Source organism: Branchiostoma floridae, unplaced genomic scaffold (assembly GCF_000003815.2).
Source record: "Branchiostoma floridae strain S238N-H82 unplaced genomic scaffold, Bfl_VNyyK Sc7u5tJ_1353, whole genome shotgun sequence".
NCBI classification, from domain to species: domain Eukaryota; kingdom Metazoa; phylum Chordata; class Leptocardii; order Amphioxiformes; family Branchiostomatidae; genus Branchiostoma; species Branchiostoma floridae.
The window spans coordinates 326,181-342,550 of NW_023365706.1; the positions used below are offsets into that span (position 1 = coordinate 326,181).

The 16,370-nt window shown below is 42.2% G+C and overlaps 2 protein-coding genes across 2 annotated transcripts in view; both read left to right on the forward strand.

The window, feature by feature from the left end:
- The first annotated feature begins 2,978 nt into the window (after positions 1-2,978).
- Positions 2,979-8,209, forward strand: LOC118407468 (fibrinogen-like protein 1). The gene is made up of 5 exons (XM_035807944.1): positions 2,979-3,383; positions 4,460-4,592; positions 5,351-5,464; positions 5,702-5,918; positions 7,721-8,209. The coding sequence occupies exons 1-5, from the start codon at positions 2,979-2,981 to the stop codon at positions 8,034-8,036; spliced, it is 1,185 nt and encodes a 394-aa protein (XP_035663837.1). The 3' UTR covers positions 8,037-8,209.
- A 2,491-nt stretch (positions 8,210-10,700) lies between these two features.
- LOC118407470 (soluble scavenger receptor cysteine-rich domain-containing protein SSC5D-like) overlaps positions 10,701-16,370 on the forward strand; it is a 25,819-nt gene continuing 20,149 nt past the window's right edge. Inside the window, exon 1 of the mRNA XM_035807945.1 lies at positions 10,701-11,715. Coding sequence (XP_035663838.1) covers positions 11,116-11,715 — 600 coding nt within the window. The 5' untranslated portion in view covers positions 10,701-11,115. The remainder of the gene's footprint in view (positions 11,716-16,370) is intronic.

Here is a 16,370-nt window from a genome sequence, read left to right on the forward strand (position 1 = left end):
TAGCTTTTGGTGCTAGCATATTGATATGTCATTTATCTTTACTAAACAAGGCCCGAAAGCGAACCACGAACAAAATTGTTGACAGGATTTTTCCTCTCAACAGTGGAATGATTGACACTGTTGACAGGACCATAAATATTCCATGTTCTATCTTTCTATAGGATCTTTCATAAATTATTGATTTTGATGTCCTGTATGTAGATATGTTACGGAGTATAACAAGAATTTGAAATACATTTTGTATCTGTTTCCACTCAACATGTATATGGTTATATGTCCATTCCATAGGCTCTACTATGAACACATGTAACGTTAATACTAAGAAAAGTAGTTAAGTGCATTGTCCAAAGTATTTCCAGCAGCGTGACATGAACATAAATCAATAGCAGCCTTTTTAGCTGGGAGAGAATGAGGTCTTTAGCGTGAGAAGTTAACACTAGTTCACCTATATCCAAGGGGTAACCTATATCCGTTGTGTAAAAAAAACGGGATATCTACGGGTTTATGAAGCCGACAAACAGTGGTTTTCAACTGTAACATTTTCAAATTATTGCAGTTGAAACTAACGTCCGTCGACTCAATACCCCTTAATACCCTGTTTTTGAAAACAACGAATATAGGTTACCCCGCGGATAAAGGTAAACCAACGTTCTAGGTAACCCTTTAATCAGCCAGGCTACTTGTATGACTGTCTGTCTTCTATAGCAGCAGGCTGGGAGGTGGATTGTGATGTAAATTAGACCAAAAAGTCAGCTGGTGTGTAGTAATTTGTAAAGAATGGGCAGATTTGGAACTGTTGTCGACATGTATGTGTGGTGTAGGGGAGATTTATACAGACTTTGTATCAGGGTTGTGGTCAGTTTTACTTCATTTACTTCAGTGTAGGAATTATTTTTGACTTGTCAGTGTGTGTTTTAGACTATATGACTTCCACATGGCTTATCTATCAATTTGTCAACATATGAACCGAGTTATGAAGATTGCACGGCCTGACCTGAAATACGGCCTCATACTGTGAACATGATAAACACATTGCTTGGAACAACTACCTGTATTGAAGTAGATAAACAATGATATCATGTTCATACTGACTCCACACTTACATGTACCTGTGGCAGGTAGTCACACCTGTGAACTTTAATCTCAGGTGAGGGATTTAGCCATTTGTCGAATATTTTGGCAATCCTGAATTGGATGGTTTCGTGTTCAAATCCCGACCTATTCCAGGCAGAATTACAGTAGAGTTGTTACAACAAATAACAATTACGTATTTGTCAGTTGGATAGAGACATAGTTTGCTATCTTGTAGAAATGTTACCGTAACTGTGTAACACAGTAGAAAAGTTTGCATTGTTGACAGGATCGTCCTGTCACCAGTGCAAAGTTTTCTACTGTTGACAGGACGATCCAGGCTTCTGTGAAAGCACCAGCACCAAAATCGATTTATGATGTAGCTATCAGCAATGATTGGTCTGACATGGTAGTGACTTATTCATATTTTTCCTGCAACATCAGCATTTCAGCAACTGAACTTCTTTAATCAGCTATTTCTATGGCACCAGTACGTCATACTGTACAACATTCAGAAGTACAATGTATTTCCTGATAAAGCAACAACTTGTCACATCAGCTGAATAGATTATGATAATAACCTCCCTAGCATTCAGCGCTGTGCCCTCAAGTAACCTCAACAGTGTTGAGTGTCACTTTGAAAGAAAATTGGATCTATTCATCGCTGAACAAACACAAATATAGTTGTCTTTTTGACGTCTTCTAATTTCATAACTTACATTCAAACTTGGATATGATTGTCTTTCAGAGAGCGACAATTTGCGGACTCGGTCGCTTCATTCGGTGGTTATTGTTTTTATAGGAATAGACCATGAATTATGGCACCGTATGCACATCGGGGCGGGTCATTAACCCTATATTATATGGTTGTTAGCGTTGCTTCGGGACACTGTAACTATAGATAAACTAGTTTGCAAAGAGAAGCACTTGTTACAGTACCTTGGCTAGTCGTACAGTGTCGCTTTTGAACCGTGCTGAGTCTGCTGACAGCAAGTGCTGACACAATATTGCTTTTTACAGGAGGGTCAGAATACACGTCAAGCAACGTTGTCCGGTTAGTAAGCTGTAAATATTCTGTGCACAGGACCAGCTTGTAAGACCCCCCTTAACGAAATAACAGACCAAACTGCACCGTGTAGGGAGCGATATCTTCTCGGTGGGCAATGGTAGGGTCTCCGGCAAAAATTCCCGTTGCGCGACTCGGCGGCACAAAGTATTTGCTTCGGCTGATACAAAAGTATCAATATGGTCATTTTCATGCAAACCAAGTCTGAACACTTTCAGATTGAAATCAACAGAGTCACGGATTCTTACACGAGACTACGTAGGGAGTTTGAAGAATCACCGGCACGTGGCAGAATTGTTTTGGGGCTGATGTGTACCTTCCCCCGCCGGTCAATTACAGACGACCCGGTCGGGTCCCCGTTGTGTAATGACAGAGACGGTTCTGGTTGACTAGCTTCGTTTGTAACATAAAGAAACTTGAAGTAATTGAAACATGTATAGATATATTATTGGTTGTGAGCCGTAGGTTATGTAGATACAATACTAAGTACTTTACCCCCCCCCCTCAAACCCATATAAGGCTTTAGCCCATCATAAGACATACCTGTGCTGGAGCTGAGCCAAACGTCCGGCAGGTCGGTCAGGATCAGGTGTGACGTAGTAACTTGGCTCAGATACTTACCAAGATTTTTATTGTACACGTGTGGTAAAACTTAGCAATCTTCCCTCTTAAGGCATCAAGGCAAGAGTCAGAAAAAAATGTTTATGATGATAAAAATGTATACCACCAAAGTTGACCTTGTTTGAATGTGTGGATAACTTTTCACCCCCAGCCTTCCCCGCCCTTGCCCAGTCGAAACTTGAAAATCAAGTTATGACGCAGGTGTTTTGATAATAACAAGATGGCGAGTGTCGCACTGCTCGCTGTCTTCCTTCTGTCCGGCAGTTTCCCTGCCCGAGCCCAGGACACCAGAACCGACCAGGCTGGGTCCGTCCTGCGGGAGTATGTAGACAAGGGCTACTGTACCTATACCTATGTGGTTCCGCCTGGGTCCCGTACTGAGGGCTGCACGCCGCCGGGCCTCGAGCGGCAGCTCGCCGAGACCAAGGAGGAAACGGGCCGCTTGAAAAATCAGGTTGATCGCTTGACGTCGCTGGTGGAAACCTTACTGAGTCAACAATCGGATCTCACGTCCAGGGTGGACAGTTTGTCTGCTGAACTGTCAAAGGAAAAGATCAGGAGTGCACAGCTGGAACAGAACCTGACACAGGAGCTACAAGAACAAGAAACACGTCTCCGAGCACAGGTTAGAATCTGTTAACAAAGCTTGTACGAACATGACATTAAATAATGTCTGCTGAATGACAAAATTCTAATCTTTATTTATATTCACAAAGCCTCAACGCTGCACGAAATTCTATAGCCTGCTTATAGGTGCGTTATTTTACGACAGGCCTCTACATGAGTCTTCTTGAATGCTTAAAGATGAAAAATATCTAGCGAAAATAGGTTACTTGACTGACAACAATAACAAGCACGATAGGCTGTAGCTTCGCTAGCTCGCAGTAAAAATCAGAAGCATCGATGAAATAAGTTTGTTTCTCCTATCCCGAGCCATAGACATGCCTCGCGGCAGTTTGGTGGGGCGACTCGCGCGTCATCAGTGCATTAGGCACACGTCATGAAAACTGGTCTAACAACACAAGCCTTATTCTGTAAAGTTCACCCTCGGTCACTTTTTGCTCGGAGCTCAGTGTGCCATATGTAAGTTCACGAAATAGTGTCCCCACCCTACATATCAGTATCCTTGTGAGAGGCTGGTACTGGGTGGCGTCATCTCCGCATGTATAGCCACGCTGCCCAGTGAGCCAGTATCAACCACTCAAACATCTTAGTTTGATAACCTCCATGAAAAATGGAGGTATAGTTTTTTGGTGTGTCTGTCTGTCCTTGTGTCTGTCAGTCTGTTTGTCTGTATTTCCTTTAAAACCTCTGGATGGATTGTAATGATATTTGGCATGTTGGTAGGTAATGGAAAGACAAAGGTCAAGGTCGATTTTGAGCCCCCTGGTATGTGACCCTAGTACTGCAGCTGAACTTCTATTTTTTGCATCTGTTCACCTTGCTATGTTCTTGATTTTTTGGTGGCAGATAGCTTGTCATGTATATTTGAGCCCCCTATCGTCTTGCTCTCGAACTGCAGGAGCAATTTTTTCCAATCTTCCAAGGAGCATAAAGGAACATAAGAACGATGGATTTCCATTATATTTTCCATTAAGTAATGACTTGTTTAGCCACGCTGCCCAGTGAGCCAGTGTCAACAACTCAAATATTTTAGTGTACTTCATTAAGTAATGACTTTGTGCCCCTACCCTGTGGTAGTGTGCCTGTAAGCGGCTGGTACCGGGTGGTGACGTCATCTCTACAACTACAGCCACCCTGCCCAGAGAGCGGACGGCAACAACCCAGCCCAGTACCCCCCCTCCTGCTAAAGAGTCTACGGGCCCTGTAACCGGTGAGGAATCTACACTGGTTCTACTGATTAACACATGTATTCATAGGTGAAGAATACGACAGCGTCCTGGCAGATAATAATCTGTCAGCCCAGCTAAGCTGAGGCCAGGGTAGACATACGGAAAAAACATGGCTCCAATGTCTCTACAGATTGAGCACAAACGTAATGTAATTATATATTTTTGATCTTTATTTGTTCAAGAACTGGATTGTAATATATGTCTAATCTATATTCTTAATCTCTTTCTCTTACTCTCCCTTGAAGTTCCTCTCTCTCTCCCTTCCCCCTCTCTCTCTCTCTCTCTCTCTCTCTCTCTCTAACTCTCTCGCGCGCGCACTTTCTCTATACATACTGTACATAATGTATGTGTATTCGTAAGTCTCACAGGACACACACACACACACACACATGTATACAAGGTATGCCATGAGGATAATCGTATGGGGTAAAGCACGTCATTATTTTCAGGTATTCAAGTCTACCTTGCATTGACGTGTGGCATATGCATTTCGGCATGCCGGTAGACGAAGAGGGTACCAAACACATACTACACCGCATACACTATATAGTTCCTTTATTGTGGTTTTTGGACCACGGACTCAAACCGTGAGGGCGATTTTGTTTTGGCTTATCTTATTACCTGAATGTATAATTTTCAAAGACGCATAATTAACGTTACTTTACTGAGGTTTGTGGACTGCGTACTCTTCATTTATAACTTTCCTCTCCACTGAACTTATACCAATCTTGTTTCTTAGACGCCAAGGACGACTGTACTGAGTACCATTCATCAGGAGTGACAACAAGTGGAGTCTACAGAATCGGCCTCCTCCCCGCTGATGTGGAGGCGTACTGTGACATGGACACTGCAGGTAAGGGGGGTTTCTACCTGTGATGCATGTATATGAGTGTGCGTGTACGTATGTATAAATGTATGCATTATTGTGAATGCGTCCGTAATATGTGTATGTGTATGTGTGTACACGTGTGTGTATGTATCTTTGTGAGATTGTGAGTGCATGTGTATGTGCGAGTTAGTGTAAGTACGCACGTTTTCCCTTTCATTAACAAATTTCTTTTCTTTTTACTTTACGTTTATCTCCCTACAGGAGGCGGTTGGACCGTGATCCAGCGGCGGCAGGACGGGTCGGTTCCCTTCAACCGGACCTGGGAGGAGTACAAACTGGGCTTTGGGAACAAGAACGGGGAGTACTGGCTGGGGAACGAGAACATCCACCTCCTGACCAATCAGAAGAACTATCGCCTGAGGATTGACCTTTTGGACTGGAACAACGAATCACGCTACGCAGAATACAGCACCTTCAGGTGAGTAAAACACCTTCAGGTGAGTAAAACACCTTCAGGTATCGGACCGGAGTTTCTTTTACGATTTCGGAGGTTGGCGGACAGTCTCAGGCCGAAGGGCTACAGTTCCGCTAGTAAACGTAGGACGCGAAACTTAATCAATATGGTGGAAAGCCGTTTACTTCCTCTTTCCGACAACCCTATTGGTATCGTCTGTTGCCTCTTTATTTTGGGTAGAATATGTAGTAAAATTTTAATTTGGGACCCGAAAACTATCATTTTTTAACACTTTTTTGATCGAAGCTGCTTGGAAAAAACGAATTTTCCCAGGATAACGGCCTACGTGGTAGAGAAGCTAAATTATTCATGTTTGTGTAAAATGAAAATAAAAAAATTCCTTGTGATAACTTTTTTGCTCCGATGACGTCATTTCTTCGAAATCGCGTGAAAAGCGATGCTATTTGGGTCATCAGGCGAAAAAAACGCATCGCCGTTGCAGCGGACTAATACAAAAATGGTTTCGCTGGCCGACCAACTACTCCTCGCACAAAAACAATACAACCCACGGGCTTTTCAGGAAATACGACAAATCTATGCTCAGCTATAACGATCACCAAGCAATAGGGAGCAAAAGTTAGGGAGACAACAGCGCGCTTCCGGCCTATTACACCACCCTTCCGCCAACTCCGGTCAGATTTGAACTCCGACACGGAACCTTCAGGTGAGTAAAATATCTTGGGTGAGTAAAACATGTCCCGAGAGTTGGCAGTAAGATGGCTGATCTGTTTTAGGGTAAGTTGGCCCGGATCGTCTCCCAGGAGCTGTTGGATCTAGATAAGTAGTCGATTGCCACCCGGTCGACGCGTCTATGTCTGCCATGGACGGACGTAAAGAGCATGCAGATGTGTGTGTAAATGCGTGTATTAGGGCTGGGTACCGGTACAGAAAATTCAGGTCCAGGTCCGGTTCAGGTCCAAAGGATTAGGTCCAGGTCCGGACCTGAACCTGATGCAGTATGACTCATACCAATGGTCCATTTTGCTACAAAGAAATTTGTTTGGTGGAGTATTAGACTTACACTGGCGTTTTAAAACCATACAACGCTAACTGCACCTGTACGATTGGCTGTAAAACTTGGTAGAAATTACTATAAATTCTACTCTACTTCACTCTTGTTATTTTGTTCCATCTGCAAGCGCTAAAATGTGTGAATGCCTGATAAAATAATCTGTTAATTTTCGAATCGGTCCAACATCCGGCCCACCGAATTTTTTCAGGTCCGGTTTTTCTGGACCGGTCCAATAAGAAAAACCGGTTTTGTACCGGTACGCAGTACCGATACCCAGCCCTAGCGTGTATGTATGCGTCTCTCTCTCTCTCTCTCTCTCTCTCTCTGTCTCTCTCTCTCTCTCTCTTTCTCTCTCTCTCTCTCTCTATATATATATGTGTGTGTGTGTGTGTGTGTGTGTGTGTGTGTATGACTTACTTTTGTACGTGCACACCCATGTGTTTTCATGTATATGTATATGTCTGTGTCCGTGTATGTGTACATGTGCACTTATTTTGTATATCTGTATCTGTATCAATATAGTCGGTATAAATGCCCCTCGGCGTAACAGTACACTCCAGCTTCACGGCGCGGCAGCAGCTGGTTATATAACACTGAACACACCTAACTTTTGCACATCTATTTGCAAGCATTTTTCTTTAAAACAAACCAGCTGTATCTGTATCAAGTATGTGCAATCGTCTATGTTTGCACGTAATGTTTATCAGCAGAATCGAACTGTTTCCTTAGCTGTTTGTTTAATGTTCCCACCCAGGGTGTCCGGTGAGTCTGACCAGTACCGGCTGCACATTTCCGGGTATTCAGGCACCGCGTCAGCCTCCATGGATTACAACAACGGGCGGAGGTTCTCCACTGTGGACAGGGACAATGATGGCTCGAGCAAATACCATTGTTCCCAGCGAGACGGACAGGCCGGCTGGTGGTTTGGGTACTGCAGCAACTCCTTCCTAAACGGCCGCTACCTGGGCAACTGTGGGAGCTCCTGTCCGATGTGGCAAGGTGTGGTGTGGGAGGGCTGGAGAGGCTATCATTACTCCCTGAAGTCTGTGTCAATGAAGATCAGACCATAAACAACATGCCATTGGATAACTTATATTAAAGACATAGATTCATTAGAATTTTCATTTTCATTACAGAAATCTGGAGACAACATTTACTAAGAACGCAAAACTTAAGGAAATGCATTTTTAAATTCTTAAAATGATGCAATTATTATCAACTTATTTCATAACTTTATAGATTATTAGCATTTACTGTGATGTTTTTTTTTTAATGTATTGTGCTATGATAGTTTTTATCACAATCACAACCGGGGCTTCTAAATGGTTTTCAAAATGCTGTAAGGAGTTTTTGTCCTGTTATCATGTAGTGATTAGAATCTTCCATTATTGTAAGAAAAGCTGGAATACATGTACATGTACAATACCGGAATATACGACAAAGGGTGATGTAATTATGCATTGTTTTTTTACAACTAAGTGAATCGTAAATGGTTTGGTGTTTTAGAATTTTATACAACTCCTCAAATTATACAATAGGAAGAAATACAACTAACTGGCTACCATTGTTACACTATTTTTGGAGGATAATAAACGTACAAAAATCCTTTGCGTTTTGATCGTACAGTATACCAAGTAATTTTGATCAGGGTGATCAGGGTTCCATGAACTTTGACCCTATTACCTTTTTAGTCCTGATTACCCCACCAAGCACAGTACGACCGACTGCCGATCTATAACACAATGTATGTCATACCTGTGACGCGAAAACATTCGATACGGGTGTTCCGGACCGGGTGATAACTTCCTTATCAGACCGATTCTAAGTTGTATCACACAGGCTCTATTCGAATAAATCGAACTGTTTCGAGCGGGCCGAGTGCGGTCCCATCGAAAGTTCGAATACCTGATTCGGACGTTGGAACATTACTGTTGCAACACGTTTTGTTCGAGGACACCAAATTTGTTCAACTTCTGGCGCATTTCGCATCAAAATATGTGTTTTCTCAGGTGGGTATGGCATGAATAAAATACAACACGGTGTATTCCGCATCACCCTCGGTCCCAGCCCTCCCGCGGGTCGGATCACCCTCCGGCTTCCGTGCGATCCGACCAGCGGTCGGGCTGGAACCTCGGGTGATGCGGAATACATCGTGTTGTATTCTATATGGACTTTGCTGTATTAGATGATAACTCCATTCTTTATTTGTACCTAAAACTAATGAAAGTGCGCTTCCTGTAGTGTCTTTGTGGTTGTATGTTTTCAAGTGTGACTTCAGGACACTCTAACTGTGTAGATAAACGAGTTTGCGAATGACGCTGGTTGCAGTACCTTAAGCCGAAGTAAGGTGTCTCTTTTGAGTCGTGCTGACCGCATGGCACAAATCACATCGCTTTTTGCCGGTGCGTAGCTTTGAGACAGGAGAGGCGGGTCTTTCAACCATTCGTTTGGTTTGCTGGATGCATGCATTTTGCATGGATGCATGCATGGATCCATCAATTTAACCAAATCCTTCTAATAGCTTATCTGTACGCATTATTACGCAATTGAGCCAGCGTGGCTGAACGGTCTAAGGCGCTGGGTGCAGATGGCGATTTGCTTTTGCAGCCGTGGATCGTGGGTTCGAACCCCACTTGTAACAACTTTTTTTTCTTTGATAGACAGATCTCATGTAATGTTTTTTTTAATGGAAGACAGATCAATTCAATAATTCGATGCTTAAAAACTATTTTTTCATGTGATTTTGTTTAACATCCAGGCTTTTTCCAAAATACTCACCGGCCAGCTTTTTTCAGAAGCTTTCTTGTTTACTAAACTCAGCACAAAAAGTTTGGAATATCAACTTTGGCTGATCATATTTCCGTTGTTTCTGCATCAATTTCAATGTGTTATATATCAATAGAAAGCGTGTGTGATTTCCTTTTATGTGGTATCAAACCCTTTGTGATTATAAATTCATGGAACGAGCACCAGGGCTGCTTACGTCAGTGGGTGTTAATTTTTCAGATATCTAACTAACATCCTACCTGTGGAGCCTTGACTCCCTAATATGGCAACCACAACGGATAACCCCCTGCCTTATACCTGGTCGTTCCAGGTGTGCCCACGTCATTCACATCTTAAGTTCTACCTGTGCTGGAAGTGAGCCGAACGTCCGTCAGGTCGTTCATTAGCAGGGGTGACGTAATTCCTTAACTCAGCTTCCTACAAGTCATGTTCTTAACGTTAGACGTTTTCCGTCACAAGTTTCCTTTGTTGACAGGTTAATAAACCACAGCGGGATTATTCAAAAGTTAAAGAACCTAAAAGTCATCAAAACAGACATAAGAAGTGTTTCTTTCTGAGTAATGAACAAGTCTGTCATTGCTTCGGTTCCTCATCTGTATCTGTATCTACATTTATGTAGCCGGTATAACCGCCGTTCGGCGTAACACACCAGCTTCTGTATCTGTATCTATATAGCCGGTATAACCTCCGTTCCGCGTAACACACCAGCTTCTGTATCTGTATCTATATAGCCGGTATAACCGCCGTTCCGCGTAACACACCAGATTCTGTATCTGTATCTATATAGCCGGTATAACCGCCGTTCCGCGTAACACACCAGCCTCATGTGATAACTGCTTTCAGATATTTACTGTACACGATCCTGTCTGCGGAATCTCGACTCTACCTTTTGATGCTCAAATGGGAGAATCAACGCCCTTCTTGCTCATGTTTCCTTTTTTAAATGATAATTAAAAACCACAGATGATTCGAAAGTTAAAGAAACTAAAAGTCATCAAATCAGGCATGTTTTTTTCTCGATAATGAACAAGTTAACTACCAGTGCTTGAGTGTTCGTCAACTTCTTACAGATATTTACTTTACACGATCACAACTGCGGAATCTTGACTCTGCCATTTGATGTCTAAATGGGAGAATCAACCCCCTGGTTTACACCTGCCCGTTCCAAAGTTCTGCCTCTTACAGTCAAAACACCTTAAGACACACCTGACCTGACGGACGTTCTCAGCCAGGTGTTGACGTAGTTCCCTAACGTCAAACATGTACCTGTGTTGCTGGGCAAACAACACCGATCAGGTGTCAGGGTGTGACGCAGTAGCAATATTTTACTTCCTCCAGGTGTTTTAGTTCATTTCCTCCAAGATGGCGAGTGCCGTACTGCTCGCCGTGTTGGTCCTGTGCGTGAGTTTCCCTGCCCGAGCCCAGGATGTTAGACCCCACCAGGAGTATGTTGACAAGGGCTACTGTACCTACACATATGTGGTTCCGCCTGGGTCCCGTACTGGGAGCTTTTCTCCGCCACGTCTAGAGGAACAGCTCGCCGAGACCAAGGAGGAAACGGGCCGCTTGAAAAATGAGGTGGATCTCTTGGTGCAAACCTTGCTGGGTCTGCAGTCAGTTCTCACGTCCAGGTTGGACAATTTGAGCGCTGAACTGTCAGAGGAGAAAGTCAGGAGTGCACAACTGGAACAGAATCTGACACGGGAGCTACAGGAACAAGAAACCCGACTCCAAACCCAGGTACAGAACCTGACCCAGGAGCTACAAGAACAAGAAACCCGTCTCCAAACCCAAGTACAGAACCTGACACAGGCGCTACAAGAACAAGAAACCCGTCTCCAAACCCAGGTACAGAACCTGGCACAGGAGCTACAAGAACAAGAAACCCGTCTCCAAACCCAGGTTCAGAATCTGACCACAACCTTTTACGAGCATGACGTGATCATCAAACAACAGCTGCAGGTGAGTGACAAAATTCTATCTTTATTCCTGTTCATACTGCACAAAAGTAAACCCTTAAGCATGGCTTGAATTAAGCCTCCATAAGAGCAGTCATATTTTTTCGTGCCCAGAAGGTGGGACTGGTGAACTCAGCCGAGTGTCGGTCACTCGCGGTCAAAACCAGAACGATTCATAAGCATTGTGTTGTCCTGAATAGAGGCTTCACCACAGTTGAATAGAGGGCCCTGCCGGACTGTTTTTGGCTCTCTCGTGTTGCCCCGAGTATGCGGCTTCTTGAGTATGTACGCCTAGGTCCTGGGCTCATTTTGACTTAGTTTTAGTTGTTTTCTTATTTTGTGTGTGGCTTTGGAGCCAGGCCGGGACTTCATCCGACACGGGATCCCTTACAAATGTACCATAAACAAGCCCTGCGTCTTTCAGGTTCACTCGAGCGTCCGGAGGTCAATATGCACATGTCTTGCGCGCTTGTGTAGTGCCAGCACGAGTCACACTCCGTTAAGTTCACCCTCGGTCATTTTTTATCAGACCGGCCTATAGTGTACCCCTGTTACTGTGATTAGCTGCACTATATGAAGTTGCACTGTCTTTCGATTTAACCCTATCCAGACTGGGCTTGTTTTGGATTAGCTTGTCAATGAAGGGTGGGGGGGGGGGGGCTAGCTCTGATTCCCATTCAGTAGATTTCTAGCGAGGGCAACGCCCATGAAGTCCGCTCTTTCAAATGCAGAGTAACTAATTAACACTAAACTGGTGGCACGCGAGGGGCAGGGGGGAATATTTCACACCTATTGTCCGTCGATTACTGGCTGTTAAATACCGTCAATACATTACAAAGGAAATATTTGTAGGGCTGCCTTTAGTTTACAGCATGTATCACCCTTTCAATGCTGGTGATATAGAATAGAAGGAAGGACTGAAAAAAAACCCAATACGACTTGAGTACATAACGTTATATTTCACAATTTACTACAGCCGTTGCGCACGGGTCATCAGAGAGGACGTCTTTTTACCTACTACGGTTACAAGATTCAAGTTGTGACTTGTAGAAGTACAGTAGAACTACGTGATGTTTTTATTTTATGTTTTACAAAATGACAACGATGGATAAAGTCACATTATCCCAAAACTTTACAAACATTATTCATTGCAAAATGCATGCATGCAATATGATGAGCGTGATTGCCTAATCAGTACATCTATTGGTTCAACATAGATAAGTAGACAATCTCTAAGGAAATATGAATACACTTTGATCATAACAGTACAAATGCTAATACTAATTCATCGGCGACCTCTTTATAATGAAGCCACACAGCCGGCTCATCACAATAGTACCTGTGACTTCTGGCGGAATAGTAGGTTCTACTGTACTTTTAATTCTACTCAATTCAACAAAGGCACATTAATCATTTATTTGTGTCCATTCTTGGGGCTAACCCAAGTCACTTCCTCGTCACAATTTTTACACGTCGTGGAGGCTTCTATAGCTTTTCCAGTGACGCAAATATAGTTTGACGTTCCACAATTGTCGCACCGGGCGCGTTTGAACTTACTGTGGTGTTCTCCTGGCAAGACAATGCGTTTGTGAGTTTGTTTTATTTTTTTTTTCGGTGTTTTGTTTGTTGGCCTGGTTGCTTGGTGGTGTTTCTGTTGGCTGCTGTGGTGTTGTCGGTGTTCTGTGTGCTACTGGAGGGACGGCGCGCCGCGGTGTTGGCCTGCTGTATTGTGCGGACAAGCCTGGCCTGTGCGACTCTCTCGTCGCGGGTGTGTGGCGTCACAATGCGTCACAAAATCCTCAGCCAGGACAGGTTTAGATTTGATTTCCCTCCATTTCTGTTCGCGGCCCGTCCTGGAAAGCTTGCTCTTGTTGGGAAATGTTGGGTCAACTCGACAAATCTCACTTTCGTCGGGATACGTTCCTTCACGTAGCGACCGCTCCATTAGCAACTCAAAAAAAAAAAAAAAAAAACTACCAGTAGTATGTGATTGTAGTTTTTAAGCATATCATCTTGTCAGACACCTTTCTGCTCAATATTATCCACCCAACTCTTAGATCAAGATGAGGCTGGATAAATTAAAGCTAATTTCGTTCAACTGCAGAGGACTGAGAAACTATAACAAAAGGAATCAAACGCTTTCCTGGTTGAAACAAAAAAGGGCTGATATATGCCTCTTGCAAGAAACATACCTGACAAGAGATATGAAACATAGTATAGACAGACATTGGGGAGGTAAGACGATCCATTCTTTTGGAACCAACCATAGCAAAGGTGTCAGCATTTTATTTAACCCAAAAGTACCTTTAGAAATTTTAGAACACAAGATTGACTCTGAAGGAAGAAAGATTGTTGTAAACTTGAAGCATGACAAGGAATTATACACCTTACTATGTGTTTACGCCCCCAATGATCCTAAGGAAAGGAGCAATTTCCTGTATGGCATTCAAGATTGGCTCAAGGATTGGGATCTCCACCATCTGCTTATTGGAGGGGATTTCAATGCCTTCTTTGATACAAGCCTAGACAAAATTGGTGGCTCTACACAAGAAAAAAATCAATCTTTGAAAGATTTTTGCAATTTCTTTGACTTAATTGACATTTTTCGAATACTACACCCACGACTTAAAAAATTTACTTGGAAAAGGAATGCAATTGCTTGTAGACTGGACTACTGGCTTGTATCAAAAACAGCTAGAAGAAATATCTCAGAAGCTGGTCATTATCCAGGAATAAGAAGTGATCATAATGCTGTATTTATTGATGTTAACACTAAAACAACACCTGCAGGCAATGGACTGTGGAAACTAAATGTGAGCCACCTAAATGACCAGGAATATAAACAAGAGATGGAAAAAATTATCACCAATACAAAAACTGAACTTGCACAATATAAACCTGACCGAATCTGGGAAATATGCAAGATAAGAATAAAAGAGTCCTCAATAGCATGGTCCAAACAAAAAGCAAAAGAAAAAAATAACAAAGAAAAAATCTTGTTAGATAGATTGGAGGAAATTGAGGAAAAAATTGACTCTAATCTAGATAAGCAGATCTTAGCTGAATATGACTCTATAAAGAATCAGCTAGATAAAATATATGAGGAAAGGGCCAAAGGGGAACAAATTAGATCAAAAGCTATACATATTACAGAAGGGGAGAAACCCAGCAAGTACTTCCTAAACTTGGAAAAAAAGAAACAAGCACAAAACTGTGTGACAACTTTAGATGTTGATAACTCTAAAATTCAAGATCAATCATCTATATTGAATGAATGTCGTAACTTTTATGAAACTCTGTATACATCAGGAAATATTAAGGATGAAAAAATTGATGACTATCTTAATTCGGTAAACATTCCAAAAACACTTACAGAAGAAGAAAAACAAAACTGTGACATGCCAATCACATTACAAGAATGTGAAGCAGCAGTCATGAATATGAAGGATGGTAAAACACCTGGGTCAGATGGAATCCCAGCTGAGTTTTATAAAACTTTCTGGCCACAGATAAGTTCGTTAATACACAAAGTCATTTCCCAAGGTCTTGAGGATGAAAAACTGCCATGTACATTTAGAAAAGCCATGTTAAGATTACTGTTTAAGAAAGGAGACCCCGAGTCTTTGAATAATTGGAGACCTTTGAGTCTACTTAACACTGATTACAAAATACTTGCTTTCATTTTGGCTAACAGGATCAAGCCACACCTGGATCACCTTATAAACAATGATCAGACAGCATACATAAAGGGTCGTTTCTTGGGACAGAATGTAAGATTAATACAGGACATTATAGAATATTGTGGTGATAAAGATATACCTGGAATTGTTCTTTTCTTAGACTATGAGAAAGCCTTTGATTGTATCGAACATAATTTTATGTTTAAAGTCTTGGAGAAGTTTAATTTTGGGCCTACATTTGTTAAATGGGTTAAAACAATTTACACTGATTGTGTTGCATCTGTGTTGAATAATGGTTGGAAAACAGCCTGTTTTCAAATCAAGAGAGGTATTAGGCAAGGGTGCCCACTTAGTGCCCTCCTCTTTCTATTTGTTGCTGAAGTTATGTTTTATGTAATACAATCAAATGACAAAGTGAAAGGAATCGAAGTGGAAAGTCACGAGGTCAAATTGTGTCAGGTCGCCGATGACACAACTCTATTTTTATCAACCGAAGAGTCATTGAGTGAAGCATTAGGATGTATCGATAAATTGTCTGATGTTTCTGGTCTCAAAGTAAATAGAACCAAAACAAAGGCATTGCTTGTAGGTCCTTGGAAAAAGGAGAAGAAACAAATAGCAGGGATTGAGTGTCCGCAATCTCCAATCAAATCTTTAGGGGTCTATTTTGGCCACTGCCAAAAAAGTCTTTACAAATTAAACTGGGAGGATAGAGTAAACCAATTAAGGGTTATTCTTAATACTTGGCGCCAAAGAAACCTTACTTTATACGGAAAGATAACTATTATTAAATCGCTTGCTGTTACAAAACTAACATACATATTGAATATGCTGCCTATCCATATGTCTTCATTAAAAGAAATAAGTCAGCTCCTTTTTGACTTTATTTGGAATGGAAAAAAAGACAAAATTAAAAAGGAAAACTCTTATTGGCCACTATGAACAGGGAGGTTTAAAAATGCTTGACATACATTGTGTG

Excerpts from the sequence above, each read along its gene's own strand:
- LOC118407468 (XM_035807944.1), top strand. The coding sequence starts at position 2,979 with ATGGCGAGTGTCGCACTGCTCGCTGTCTTCCTTCTGTCCGGCAGTTTC. Across the intron at positions 3,384-4,459 it reads AAACACGTCTCCGAGCACAG|TGTGCCTGTAAGCGGCTGGT; the intron begins GTTAGAATCTGT and ends ACCCTGTGGTAG. Across the intron at positions 4,593-5,350 it reads GTCTACGGGCCCTGTAACCG|ACGCCAAGGACGACTGTACT; the intron begins GTGAGGAATCTA and ends CTTGTTTCTTAG.